Here is a 14,464-nt window from a genome sequence, read left to right as displayed (position 1 = left end):
TGGTTCTTCCACCTCTGCACTGTTTGTTGTGTGTGTCTCTCTGTGTGTGTGTGTGTGTGTGTGTGTGTGTGTGTGTGTGTGTGTGTGTGTGTGTGTGTGTGTGTGTGTGTGTGTGCGTGTGCGTGTGTGTGTGTGTGTGTAGACTAGGCTACCCATGGAAAGTTGTCAAGGAGACCATTCAGCGACGTTGGAGGGGTAAGGTAAGAAGAGCTGTATTGTACATGTTGTACCTGTTATTTATGTTCTCATATATCTAATACCCAGCGACACAGCACCACCAGCCTATATGATTGGCCATAAACATCTAGGGACAGCATTGGCTTATCTAATTGGCCGGATGACTCCCATCATTCACTTCTCCTTCTGGACTCATTATCTCCCTGCAGACTTCCTCTATTTGTTACAACTGTAAAACACTGATACTAACACAGCATTTAGTGTTGCTGTTTACTGCTTCACTGGTTCTCTGAGGTATCACTTCTCTGTTTCCAGTTAAAACACCCGCACACGCTCAAACTTGTGGGCCTAACTTCAGAAGTCTGGCAAAAAAATTCAAGGTCATTCTTTACAGAGTAAAGCAGGCTAACGCTTAAATTCCAAATATCTACAGTAATCTACTTTAAGGCTTTGGGCTCTACCATGGTCCCCGTCCCCCCTCGAGTTTCAAGAAGGGGTGAGGACCAAGGCAGGAGTCATCCACACACACAAGGTTTATTATTATTAGGGCAGGGCAAGGAAAATCTCATATGACACTTTTGGCCATTTACTTTCATTACAGTCGTTCACAATGAGTGGAGAAGAAACTATTAGTACCTCTTGTCAATGTCAATTAATAAAATATTTATAATAGCAGCTGTAATAGGTGCCTGTCTTCACAACATCAACACCGTGAAGGTCAGTAGTGCAATAGACAACCAATGACACTGTAAATACTCACAGAGACAGAGAGTCGCGTTTTTATTTACATATACACTCAAATGATATACAAATAACTACTGGAGACATGTTGTCACATATTAACCATCTCTACTTGCAAAAAACTCTTCTTCGTTCCTGTCGCAACATATCTATTTCCTGCTGAATGAAATCAGTAGACCAGTAAATCAGTATGGAGCTTCATCATTACTGCAGTGTGAACTTTATTAAGGCACATGGACAACAGTGACCTGAAACACCCAGGTTGTACAGTACTGCATGGCACACACTATAGTTTGTCCTTATCCGCAATCAACAACCTTTTAGTCAACATTTCACCCGAAGCCATCATCTGCATGAGACGTCACTTACCTCTGATTATTATTACTGTATTATTATAAAGGTCAAACAAGAGACTTGTGCCACCTTGTGTATGTTACACAGGACACAGTCCAGTTACACAGGTCAACACTCATGATCCATCCATCGGTGTTTCAGTGTTTTTTCAAGTTCTCTTTAATGGTTGATTGTTCCATATCAGCTATCACTTTATTCAGTGTCTTGGTCTTGTCAGACAGACCCTGCTGCTTCAGTCTAAACACCAGTGCTTTAGACAGGTGTATGGGCAGCTTGGGGGCACATGTCCGTCCTGCATAGCATTGACAGGTGAACCTCCTGGAGAAGAGAGTCAGGTCAGCCAGACTGGGCGTCCCCAGGACCATGTACGTGCCCCTGGCCCGGAGGATACGGAAGTTCCCTGAGGACAGGTGGAGGTAGTGGTCCGACTCATAGTGCTTCCGGACGCAGCGCCCGTTCCCCTGGCACAGGAAGTCGCTGCAGAGCTGGGCGGCGGCTGTCACGTTGGCGACGTAGGGGTTGAGCGTGGTGGTGAGGTACGAGGAAAGAGCCTCACAGGACGCCTGTGGGAAGGGAGGGTGGAGGGAAGAAACAATACATCAAATAAAGTTAAAGTGGATTCATATGTGCTGGAGTTTAAGGTAATATTCTATTCATGGTGAGAATACTTTTTTTCTGTTTTTGTATAGTTTTGTTGCTTAAAACAATATTCTGTGTCTCAAATGGCAACTTATAAATGTCAGTGGTATTGGCTTTCAGTGTGAGTGGGGAGTATCATCTTGAGTGTGTATGTGTGTCAGAAGCCCTGTTTATACCTGGCTCTAGCATGCGTCCTTTGTCCTGATATTGTCTACTTTCTGATTTTGCCCACATTTTCAGAACTATGTGAGGCTTTGGTATTAACATGTATTAACATGTGACTCAAATCCGTCCGTTGTGTCCGCATTGTGACCAAATTTCCTGGGCCCTTCTGGTTTCCTGGTCCCTCCCTATATGCGTATTTATTTATTTTAAGATACATATTGATGCCATAAGTTAATGGTGCCACCTGTCAAATATTTTAGAAGGCAGGATAAGGATGATTGAAATGGTTTCACTGTCCAGATCCATGTACACTTGTAAGATATCCAGACACAATGCGTGCCTGACCACCTCTGGAGGTGGTGAGGAAGATCTGATCACAATGCATCTTTTGATTGTCTGCATACACCTGTCTGAAAATGTGAGCACAATCAGAATGTGGAAGAGATGTGGACAAATGTCACAACCAGATATAAACAGGGCTAGAGTATCACCTAACCTTGTCATCGTAGTCGGCACTGGCCCCCCACAGCACGGCTCCTGAGGCCCCCACAGCAGCACTCTCCCCGATGGTGCTGACAAGGTCCCCCTGGAGAACATCACACAGTTAACGCAGAGAAGGGTTATTATTACTGTGGTAGGGGGTATGACAGAGGTAACTGCACCTCATGACAACATTTCTCTGACCTCAGATCCCCACCATCACCCTGTTTCATGTGTCTGGGGGGTAGGGGCTAGAGACTCATTTAGGATTGGTCAAAAGCCTCTGTAAGAAGATATTTCTCACCTGGCTGAGGAAGCGTCTGTTCTGGTCGATGAAGACGGGTCGTGTGTACACGTAGACGGGTGCGGTGGTGGGCCGGGCGGGCAGGGCAGACACCCTCAGCGCCTCCTGGACTCGGTTCCTCACCAAGAGGGCGGCGCTATGCCTGTCCCCTAGAGACGCCTAAAAGAGGCACAACAACCCCATAGGAGTTAGTCTCCTTTACCTACAAACTAGGAAGCAATACATTTTTAGTATAGCCTGCCAGACTACATAGGAGATGGCAAAACGAAAACACATCTGGGGGTAGATGTTAGATTATGAATTAGTCATATCCTGCTCCCCCAAACAAACATTCTTACCTGCAGGTATATAGAGGGGTAGAGTGCGGAACTAGCCTCCCACAGCCAGAGTAGCTCATCGTTCTGCCCCCTCACCTCCCTGGAACATCTCCCTGTGTATCCCGGCTCCATCCATCCATGGTTATAACAGTTGGGGAACAGGTAGAATCCCCACTGGTAGTTGGGCCTGAGCCGGCTACCCAAGGACAGAGTCTCTGCCATGTAGCTGCGGGCTGCTGCCTGGAACTGCTTCTTGGCTGTAGCCGTGGCCCGCCGAGCTGTGAGTGAGCGGTCCCTCTGGCGGGCATGGGTCACTGATAGGGTCCTGTAGATCCACTTGGAGCCCCAGTTCCTGGCCCACAGGGGGCGCCAGTCCTCCCAGTCGATCACAGCCAGGCCACGGGCCATCCTGGAGGGAGGTGGAGCAGTAAAGTTATACACTTATTATGCACTGATCTAAGGTCAGTTTTGTGTCCCCAACTCTCCCATAATGGTTAAGGTTAGTGTTTGAACATGGTGTGCTAAACATTGATCTGTGCCTAAGGGCAACCTCTACATGGTTAATAATTAAGGTTAGGATTTTGGAGCTGATTCTAGATCAGTACTTGGAGGGGATGTAGTAGTTGATGTCAGCACGGGCCTTGGCCAGACTGGCCCTAAGGTTTCCTCTCTGGGGGATGCCTCCGTAGAACTGCTGCCTTGAAGGCAGGTCCACGTGGGGGTAGAGCCCCAGTCGGTCAGTATAGAACAGAGACAGGAACTGACCTGGCACCTAGAAACAGGGAGGAAGGAAACACAGTAACGTTTTTGTTGGGAAAAAGTTATGTCTTGTACTTCTCGCAATAAATCCCCGTTAGGACATTGAAGTATATGATTGTTTCAGGTTTGATGTGTCAAACATTGTTATGGACATCCTTCAATTCAAACATGTTACCAGCTATCCAAGAGGAATGTGTGTATTGTTTCTTACCTTGGCAGGTGTGGCCACGCCTCTGTAGGGGGAGGTGTCCAGGGAGATGTTGTACCTGTTACAGACCAGCTTTGGGATGTTCCAGGTCACTATGAAGGGCTCACGGTCAAATAGAGGGGGAGCAGTGTGGGGGAGAGGATGGGGGGAGGTTTTGGGCGGATGAGGGGTGGAGGTTTTGGGTAAGGGACGCGTGGTAGAGGGAAGAGGAGCGGTTGTTGTTTTGGCAAGAGAAGGAACAGTCGTTCTGGAGAGAGGAGGGGTGGAGGCCTGAAAGAAAGGAGGAGTGGTAGTTTTGGGACGTGTATGGGAAGTTTTGGGGAAGGGACTGGTGGTATGGGGGAGAGGACGAGGAAGAGAAGGGGAGGTTTTGAGTAAGGGAGGGTTGGTCGTTTTGGGGAGACACGGGCAGGAGGTTTTGAGAAGGGGAGGGGTGGTATGAGGAGGTGGAGGAGGGGAGGTTTTGGGGGGGAGTGTGATGGTGGTTGTGAACAGGGGAGCGATGGTGGTGGAGGAAGTATAGAGGGGAGGAACGGGGGAGGACTGAGAGAGAGGAGAGGTGGTGATTTGGAGGAGAGGAGGGATGGTCGTTTTGGGAGGACGGGGGCGGGCGGTTTTCGGGAGATGAGGAGTTGTAGTTTTGGGGAGACGAGGCCGAGAGGTTTTTGGGCGATGAGTGGAGAAGATTTTGGGGAGACGACGGCGATATGTTTTGGTTAGGTGATGGGAGGTATTGGGAAGAGGAGGGACAATGGTTGTGAAGGAAGTGTAGGGGACAGGAGAAGGGGAGAATTGAAAGAGAGAAGGGGTAGTGGTTTTGGGTAAAGGAGGCACAGTGATTTTGGGGAGACGAAGGTGGGATGTTTTGGGAAGACGAGTGGGGGAAATTATGGGGAGATGAGGAAAGGTAGTTTTGGGGGTTTTGGGAGAGGTTTTGGGTAGGGGAATGGTCATATAGGGAGTAGGAGCAGGGGAGGTTATGGGAAGAAGAGGGAAGGTAGTTTTGGGGAGAAGAGGGCGAGAGATTTTGGGGAGACAAGGATGAGAGGTTTTGTGGAGACAAGGGCGAGAGGTTTTGGGGAGATGAGTCAGGGAGGTTTTTGGGAGGGGACTGGCTGTGTCGGGGAGAAGAGAAGGGGATGTTTTGGGGAGACGAGGGCGGTAGGTTTCGGGGGGATGAGTGCGGTAGGCTTTGGGGGGACGACGGCGGTAAGTTTTGTTTAGGGGAGGCAAGGTATTGAGGACAGGAGGGGGGGAGGTTTTGGGGAAAGGAGGGACAGTTGTTGTGGAGAGGGGAAGTATGGTGGTGGAGGTGGTGAAAGGGAAAGGAGCAGGCGAGGACTGAGAGACAGGAATGATGATTGTTTTCGAGAGAAGTGGACAGGGGGTTTTGAGCAGATGAGTGGGGGAGATTTTGGGGAGACGCAGGTGGGAAGTTTTGGGGAGGGGACTGGTCATATAGAGAGGAGGAGGAAGATACGTTTTGGGGAGATGAGGGTGGGAGGGTTTTTGGAGGAGGCGTGTAGTATGGGGGAGTCGAGCGCGAAAAGTTTTGGGTTTGGCACGGGTGGTATGAGGTAGAGTAGCGTGGGAGCTTTTGGGAAGAGGAGGAACAGTGTTTTTGGAGAGGAGTGGGATGGTGGCGTAGGGGAGAGGAGCGGGCGAGGACTGAGAGAGAGGAAGGGTTAAGGTGATGAAGGAAGTTTGACGTTGGGGCTGGGGGGATGTGGAAGTGTGGGTGAGAGGAGAGGTGGCAGTAAGTGTAAGAGAAGGGCTGGAGGTTGTTGGAGGTAGGAGGGTAGTGGAGCTGATGACACCCAGGAGAGAGAGGTTGAGGGCGGACAGCAGCAGTACAAAGCCCCTGCTCTTCTGGATGTACCAACCCATCCTTTCTCCTGGGGAGGAGAAACATTCAGCAAAGACACAGACAACAAACTGTCAGTATGAAGTGTACTGCGTATAGAACATATATACTGTACAGATTTACAGATGGCTGTTTGTCTTAGTCATTTAGAACTTACAGTCATTTAGAACTCACAGTCATTTAGATCTTACAGTCATTTAGAACTTATAGTCATTTAGAACTTACAGTCATTTAGAACTTACAGTCATTTAGAACTTATAGTCATTTAGAACTTACAGTCATTTAGAACTTACAGTCATTTAGAACTTTCATTCTACAGACATTCATTTGTTTCACAGAGGGATTTGTATCATCTTAACAATCTTCTCACAAACATTTTTCAATCCCTTTCCCCATGTCCTTAAATGAACCTCCTTGGCTAAAGGTCGTTGCCATGTCAGAATGCTGGCTATGGCAGCTGAGTGCCAGCCTCAAAGATGCCCACAAAGATGGCTGGCGCCGTATGGAAGAACTGCCATGGAACTGCCATTTGGACAATCACTATCCCTTATCCCTAGCCTGCCAAGAATAACCCACAGATAGACATCACGACAAGGTAAAAGACAGACGACACGGTACCTGGTCATCCCTTCACATCAGGTCTTAACCACAGCTCCTTGATCTGACGACACTCTGGATCCAACGAAGACACCTTGGCTTTTGGAGAAATGGCTTTCGCACCTCATCGGACCAGACTAAGAAGGTACTGTAAAAACAATCTCCTGGTATCCTATACAGAGGAGACTAGACCCATTTCCTACACAGACCAACCGGAGAGAGGAGAAAGCTGGGCAGAGCTGTGTATAAGGATGCACCCACCACTGCCTGTTTGTCTATCGAGAATAACTTGTTATGGTCTGCACCAGCCAAGTTGGTCTTGGAGCAAGAGAGGATGAGACACCTGGGTGTGAGGTTGTGGAGCGTGTACTGTTTTAACCTCTGTAATGTAGCAAACAGTCTGGGACCGGGGGCAGGAGCTTGGCCGGAGTAAATACGGATCGTTAAGAGGATCGGCTGGGGCAGCATATGGGACTAGGGCTAGGTTAGGCTGGGGTATGGGGGTACGGCAGGGGATGGGGATTGTGATCGATAAGGCGATTGGTAAGGGGATCTTGAAGGGGATGAGCTGGGGCTGCATATGGGGTTGGACTGAGATTGGGACTGGACAGAGCATCACAAACAGCTTATGCTTTGTATTTACAGCAGTATTTCCGAATGCCTTACTCATTCTGATTTGATTGCCTTTACACTGCACTGAAACAAAGCCGCCGTAAAATAGAGGTGTCACATGTCACAGTCAACCGCACATATGTTCCAGGAAATGAAACCTGGGCTGGTTATCGAAGCAGTGTAGCTGTGTAGGACTCTAAATCACTGAGACTTCCTGAACCTGACAGTCTGAGGAAGAGCTTATAACAATTGTAATATTCTATTGTCTGGTTCAGAGCACATTGTGTTGGTCGTCTCCAGTACGCAGCTCGATGGGAACACTGGTTATCTGTGCAGCGCTCCGCTCTGGCCAGACTAGTTGTCTATGCAGACCATCTCACACCTCAGTGACAGGAGAGAGGACTATTACGTAATTGATCCTACACTGAATGTTGCTTAGAGACTCACTAGGAGAAACACTGCTGTAGTCAGGGGTGTCAAACGTGTTTGTGGAACAGACATGTTTTTCCTCCTAGACCTCCAACGCGACAATGCGATTCAGACACTGATGAATACATACTTCTTTCAGGCATGGAAAGGGCAAGCTAGGAGAGGGTGGGAGGTATTGCAAGGTCTCTCTGCAGCTTACAGTACATATTGTGAGGTCAAATATAAGGCAGACATACAGGCTGGAGAGTTCACATAGAGCTGAGAAACCATAATAAACCATAAATCATTAGACTAAATGGCCAGGGCTTGAATGCAGAGTCTTGAATGTAGTGTAAGTATTGAATTTAGTTAGTACAATATGAAATGATAGTAAAACAACAACACACTCATTTTGAAATGAAGAAGGGCTGTACTTTATCGTGAGAGGCTAAATTCCTTTGAATCTATTGAGGACATAGCACTGGCAGCACACCTCTGGTTCTCTCTTTTCAACCAATGAACTCTGTGACATATGACCTCTGACCTGGTATTTCTGGCTTAATATAAGATTACAGTCATGGGGCTGGGGAGTGGTCGGCGGTGACGGTGATGGGGGAGGACACGTGCCAGGGCCACAGCACAGGGTGCTGATGGGGGATGGGAGGTGGACGTGGGGAGGTCAGAAATACAATTACATTGTATGATGTTAAAGAGCACATGTCGAACTCATTCCACGGAGGGCCAAGTGTCTGCGGGTTTTCGCTCCTCCCTTATACTTGATTGATGAATTAAGGTCAGTAATTAGTAAAGAACTCCCCTCGCCTGGTTGTCTAGGTCTTAATTGACAGGAAAAATCAAAAACCCACAGACACTAGGCCCTTCATGGAAGGAGTTTGACACCCCTGTTACAGAGGGTTAATGGATTATTTCACATATTGTTGACATTGTCTTTTGAGAAGACAAAGTCAAATGTACTTTCCAGTACATTTTCAAATCCAACCACAAGATGGTGCTCCTAATATGACATATGAATGGGGTTGTAGAGGCTAAATTGTCCAATATAATTGTCCCAATACAATTTCCATCCTAATCCTTCCGCCGTAATGGAGAGAGGTGAAATGTTAGTATTGATGCAAACGAATCCAACGTCCAGAGTTTGATTCAAGTCGAAATATAAGAATCCATGTATTTGTCATTCTTCTTGTTTCAAAAATGTTACAAAAAATCCAACAAAACTAATTTGTTAAACTCAAACCAAAGAAACACACAACATGCATGGTTTGGTATGGTCAAATGAGTGTGTGCTGCCATTCCAGTCACTCCGAAGACGTGGATGTCGATTAAGGCAGCCCCCCCGCACCTCTCTGATTCAGAGGGGTTGGGTTAAATGTGGAAGACACATTTCAGTTGAATGCATTCAGTTGTACAACTTACTGGGTATCCCCCTTTCCTTTCCCTTTCCCAATAGACCTTGGAGCCTGTAGACATTTTAACTGTGTTCCCTTCAGTAGAGGGGGATACACACACTTCAAGATTAGTGGCAATCACACATAAAAATATACAATATAAGCCAGGGATGAGCAACTGGCAGCTCGCCCCTTTTGTAGGCACGCAGATCAATTTCCAAAACGTACTGTTGAGAGTTAGAGTAGTAGAATACACAAGGTGCAATTTTGAAATGTGGTTGTGCATCAGCAGTTTCTCTCTTGTTATGTCAGTCACTGGGAGTCACTCAATTAGTCCATCCCCTGTCACGCCCTGGCCTTAGTTATATTTGTTTTCTTTATTATTTTAGTTAGGTCAGGGTGTGACATGGGGGATGTTTGTGTGTTTTGTCTAGTCTAGGGTGTTTGTATTGTCTAGGGGGTTTTGGTAGAGTTCATGGGGTTGTGTTCAGTGTAGGTGTTTAGGTAAGTCTATGGTTGCCTAAATTAGTTCTCAATTAGAGACAGCTGTCTATCTTTGTCTCTGATTGAGAGCCATATTTAGGCAGCCATATTCATTGGGTATTTCGTGGGTAATTGTCTATGTTTGACGTTAGTAGCTTGTGTCTGCACTTTCGTTTGTTAGCTTCACGGTTGTTTTGTCTAGTTTGTATTCGTGTTTCGTTTTCATCTTCAAATAAATAGAAGATGTATTTATATCAAGCTGCGCCTTGGTCCTCTCTTTCACCGAACGACGATCGTGACATCCTCATTGATTTTGTTAGTCACTCTCACTCAGATATCATATTAAAAACTGCAACCATTTCTCTCCATTCAATGGCAAAATGTATAGAATTGCAGGAAATGAGTTATACAATTGTAAAATGGGGGGAGCAACAAAATGTAACTTAGGGCCCCCCAAAGGCTAGGGCTGGCTCTGACTTCATGTAGAACCGTGAGCCACTGCAACCCCTCAGGATGAATTCATGTTTGTTGTGGCCCCCACCCCCATCAGAGTTGCCCAAGCTCTGACAAAGATGGAACATTTTTCTTCTTTTTTTCTTTCCAGTGCAATGACATTTTCACAGGTTCCTCACTCAGCCTTTTCCTGTAGATGTCCCTTTCATACCTTTTAGTGTTACTTTTTTTGCACTTTTTACCCCTTTTTTTGAGGAACTGACCTGGTTGCTGCATTACTCCCCCCTCACTTCCCATCGCTCTGTGTGTGAGTAGAGCACTGGTATGGCAAGGGGATTGTGTGTTTCAAGTTTCAAGTTTTTTTAGTAGTCCTGTATATGGGATACGCATGGTATACACCGTCCAGCGAAATGCTTACTTTGCAGGTTCCTTCTCGACAATGCTACAACAATAACAAATAATAAAAGCAAGGAATACAAACAAAGTCAATGGCAGTAGAATAGGATAAACATTTGATCATAAGTGTAATACAGGAAGGCACAATCTATAGTTTAATATGTACATGTGTTTTGGGGATGGGGGCATTGGGGGGAAAGTGTTTAAATTGTGCAGTATTTAGCAATAATAATAAAAGAGTCTGGTAGCAGCAGTTGTGATGTGTGTGTAGCATGAATGTATGTGTTTGTGTGTGTGTTAGGGTTGAGTAGTGAGAACCGGGTTACAGAGATTTCCCACTCCCTTTTCCCAGGACATTTCTCCCGCGCTGCAGACAGCTGTATAAGTCCCCTAATACAGGAGTATTAAAGGCCTAGTGCACTACTTTTATTAATATAGATTAACAGGTGCAGCAGCTAACAGGTGCTCAGCATATGTGGGAACTCCTTCAAGACTGTTGGAAAAGCATTCCTCATGAAGCTGGTTGAGAGAATGCCAAGAGTGTGCAAAGCTGTCATCAAGGCAAAGGGTGGCTACTTTGAAGAATATAAAATATATTTTGATTTGTTTAACACCTTTTTGTTTACTACATGATTCCATATGTGTTATTTCATAGTTGTGAGGTCTTCGCTATTATTATACAATGTAGAAAATAGTAAAAATAAAGAAAAACCCTTGAATGAGTAGGAGTGTCCAAACTTTTGACTGGTACTGTATAAGTCACCCTACTAATTATACAATTATTAATTCGGCCCTACTAAAATTAAATTCATAGCCTATAATTGTAACTTTGTAGGCAGCATGTCCTGCACCAGCAACGCAAGTTCTCTCCCAGCTTCATGGTTTGAAAGAAGTGCGTAATTCCAATACATATAATACAGTGTCACGCCACAAGGGTGGTTTGTTTAGTTTTTGTATTGTCTAGGGTTTTTGTTTATCTATGGGGATTTTGTATGGTCTAGGGGTATGTAGGTTTATGGTGGCCTGAGTTGGTTCCCAATCAGAGACAGCTGTTTCTCGTTGTCTCTGATTGGGGAGCCTATTTAGGTCGCCATTTTCCATGTTGGTTTGGTGGATAGTTGTTTTCTGTTGTAGCATCGTTTTTCGTTTATTCACTTTGTTATTTTGTATTTAGTGTTCAGTTTTTTCAATAAAGCATGAACACTTACCACGCTGCGTTTTGGTCCGATCCTTCCTGTTCATCAGACGAAGAAGATCGTGACATACAGTATAATATAATACAGTAGAGTAATACAGTCCACAAAATTAGCCTATTGGAGCTTGTTTCGTTTCTTTAACCAAGAGAGCATAGCTGCATCTATGGGCTTTTATGTTTTTCTGTCATGCATTATGTGAGGTAGCATATAGCCTACTGTGTATCGTAGGCTGTTTATTGGATAATGGCACTATCATTTGGGGTTTTTTGGGCTTGGGATCATAAAATGTCTTTTAAAGTAGGGCTAATAAAATATCTTTAATGTATGGCTCGTCCGGCTCAGGTAGCATCAGGCTCGAATCTTCATGCTGGTCAAAACTCTAATCAAATATTTATATGCTTTAGAATGACACTTTTGATTTTGGCGGGAAATACTGGGTTACCTGGGAGAAAAGTGATCTATTCTCGGGATGGAACATTTATAAAATACCGGGAAAATATTAAACCCTAGTGTGTGTGTGTGTGTGTGTGTGGTGTGTGTGTGTGTGTGTGCGTGCGTGTGTGCGTGCGTGCGTGCAGCAGCGCGCGCGCGCGCGCGTGTGTGTGTGTGTGTGTATGGATGAGTGTATATCTGTGTGGGTGTGTGCGTGAGTGAGTGAGTGCATGTGTGCTAAGGTGCAGTTGGTCAGTCCAGTTTGAGTGTTCAGCAGTGATGGCCTGTAGACAGAAACTATCTCTGAGCCTTTTGGTATCAGACCTGATGATCCGTTGCCGTCTGCCCGACAGTAAGGGAGTGAACTGCTTGTGGCCTGGGTGTGTGGTGTCCTTGATGATGCTACGGGCCTTCCTCAGGCACCATTTTGAGTAGATGTCCTGGAGGGTTGGGAGCACGGTCCCAGTAATGTACTGGGCTGTCTTCATCATCCGCTGGAGGGTCTTGCGGTCCTGGACGGAGCAATTCCCGTATCAGGTCATGATGCAACCGGTCAGAACGCTCTCCATGTTAAGAAGTATTTGGAGAGCAACCCAGTCGGCATGCCGAATTTCTTCAGCCGCCTTAGGAAGTAGAGACGCTGTTGCGCCCTCTAGACAAGAGTGGTGGTTTTGTTGGTCCATGTCAAGTCCTCGGTGACGCAGAGGAACTTAAAACTTCGGACTCTATCTTTTGCAGTCCTGTTGATGTGGATCGGAGCATGTTCCTTTGGTTTGCTGACGTTGAGAGAGAGGTTGCCTCGGGGTCTCTGAGGTACCGGAACGCATGAGAAGAAAAGTGACAAACACAACGTAGGAGCGCAGCAGACAGGGTAAAAAGCCAAGTAGCCTACTATCTATGGTGGTGAAATGGGCAGCGCTCTCCAAGGTGCTGATTCATTCAAATGATTTTAGACGTCACTGCGGAGCATGTACTATGAACACATGCTCGAGTATAGCTGTGGGGCTTACACAAGTCTGAATCTCTTACAGCCTCTTTTGAATCTTTTACACGGTTATCAAAATGTCACGCCAGAGTAAGCGTACACAAAACACAGCCCTTATTTTAAGTGTTTCTAAAATCCCATATGTTGTTGCCGACCACAGGCCTGTAGTCTGCCTGTCAGGAAGTCCAGGATCCAGTTGCAGAGGGTTGTGTCCAGACCCAGGGTTCTGAGCTTGGAGGGAACAATAGTGCTGAATGCTGAATTGTAGTCAATGAACAGCATTCTCACATGGGTGTTCATCTTGTCCAAATGTGTAAGGGTCGTGTAAATAGCGATGGAAATGGCATCTTCCATGGATCTGTTGGAGCGGTAAGCAAATTGGAGTGGGTCCAGTGTGCCTGGCATGCTGGTCTTGGTGTGGCCCATGACCAGCCTCTCGAAGCACTTCCTGATTACCGGGGTGAGAGCCATGGAGCGATAGTCATTTGGGCATGTCACCTTGTTTTTCTTGGGCACTGGGACAATGTGTGTGTGTGTGTGTGCGTGTGTGCTTGATCACTGAGGCCAGGGTTTGCTGGGTCTGTGGTGGCTCCATCTCTTACAGCGTTCACTCTTGGGGCTGTTTTCTTTCTGTGGGAGTTTGCTGTAACTCTTCTTGGGGCGTTGAGATTTTACAGAACACTCTCTGAGGACAAGGAGTTGTACTTCAATCAAGTGGACGGATTGATGAGCTGCCCCTGAGCTACAAAGATGAAGGGTCAAGTATCCTGAATAGGCATGGAGTTTCAGGCATGGATGAGGCTCCATGCCTGAAGTTTGAAAATTCACATGACTCTGTTACTGGCACAGCCTGGTCAGTTCAGTCGTTATACATTTCACAAGATGCCTCAACTCAAGTTGATTGGGAGTGAACCTTGGAAGACCTTTTGTCCGTCTGACTTCCCATTCCTTCAAATCATATTATGTAATCTAATCCTAGAGGTTAGAGTTTCCAGAGCACTGAAAACATTCTCAGTGTTGTGTGTGTGCAGTTCAGTAGCCTGGTCCCATCTGTATGCCCTGCTTTAGCCAACTATTCTGACAACAATGGCATGCATGACACCAACGGTCAGAGGAGCTGGTTAAAACACATACAGATCTGGGATCAGTTTAATGGGCCACAGCCCTGACTCATCAGTCATCATCAGACAGAGCATACTGTAGTTGATCAGCTAACCTGACCTAGGTCTACCCCCAAACAGTCTGTATGTCAACTCTCTCTCATTTGGTGACATACTCTTAAGATCCTTGTGATTCGTACCAAAGAATGGTGAGAATATACGTACAGACCAGATCATTTTAAACATTTGAACAATTCTGGTTAAGAATGTGTATTTGCATACATACTGTATACGTGTGTGCGTATGTCTCCAAATCATAAAACCATAAAACACCCAATGATCTTGAAAAATCACAAAAGACGGTGTACGAATGTTGACAGCCAAGTTG

The 14,464-nt window shown here is 46.1% G+C and overlaps 1 protein-coding gene across 1 annotated transcript; it reads right to left on the bottom strand.

The window, feature by feature from the left end:
- Positions 1–1,409: 1,409 nt before the first annotated feature.
- On the bottom strand, positions 1,410–13,447 carry LOC120031808 (hyaluronidase PH-20-like). The gene is made up of 8 exons (XM_038977628.1): positions 13,375–13,447; positions 5,854–6,039; positions 4,148–4,236; positions 3,783–3,949; positions 3,199–3,586; positions 2,861–3,019; positions 2,573–2,662; positions 1,410–1,835 (listed from the first exon to the last, which is right to left on the bottom strand). Exons 1-8 carry the CDS (start codon positions 13,445–13,447, stop codon positions 1,410–1,412), a joined length of 1,578 nt encoding a protein of 525 aa, XP_038833556.1.
- Positions 13,448–14,464: the final 1,017 nt, after the last annotated feature.

Source organism: Salvelinus namaycush, chromosome 38, assembly GCF_016432855.1.
Source record: "Salvelinus namaycush isolate Seneca chromosome 38, SaNama_1.0, whole genome shotgun sequence".
NCBI classification, from domain to species: Eukaryota; Metazoa; Chordata; class Actinopteri; order Salmoniformes; family Salmonidae; genus Salvelinus; species Salvelinus namaycush.
Note: the sequence above shows the minus strand (reverse complement) of the source record. Positions and strands in the feature narration are given on the sequence as shown.

Bases quoted from the DNA above. Each gene is read 5' to 3' on its own strand.
- LOC120031808 (XM_038977628.1), bottom strand. From the start codon at position 13,447: ATGGCTCTCACCCCGGTAATCAGGAAGTGCTTCGAGAGGCTGGTCATG. The intron at 4,237-5,853 runs GTCAAACTTCCT...AGCCCTTCATAG, and splicing joins CACATCCCCCCAGCCCCAAC to TGACCTGGAACATCCCAAAG. The intron at 2,663-2,860 runs GTGAGAAATATC...GATGTTCTCCAG, and splicing joins ACAGACGCTTCCTCAGCCAG to GGGGACCTTGTCAGCACCAT.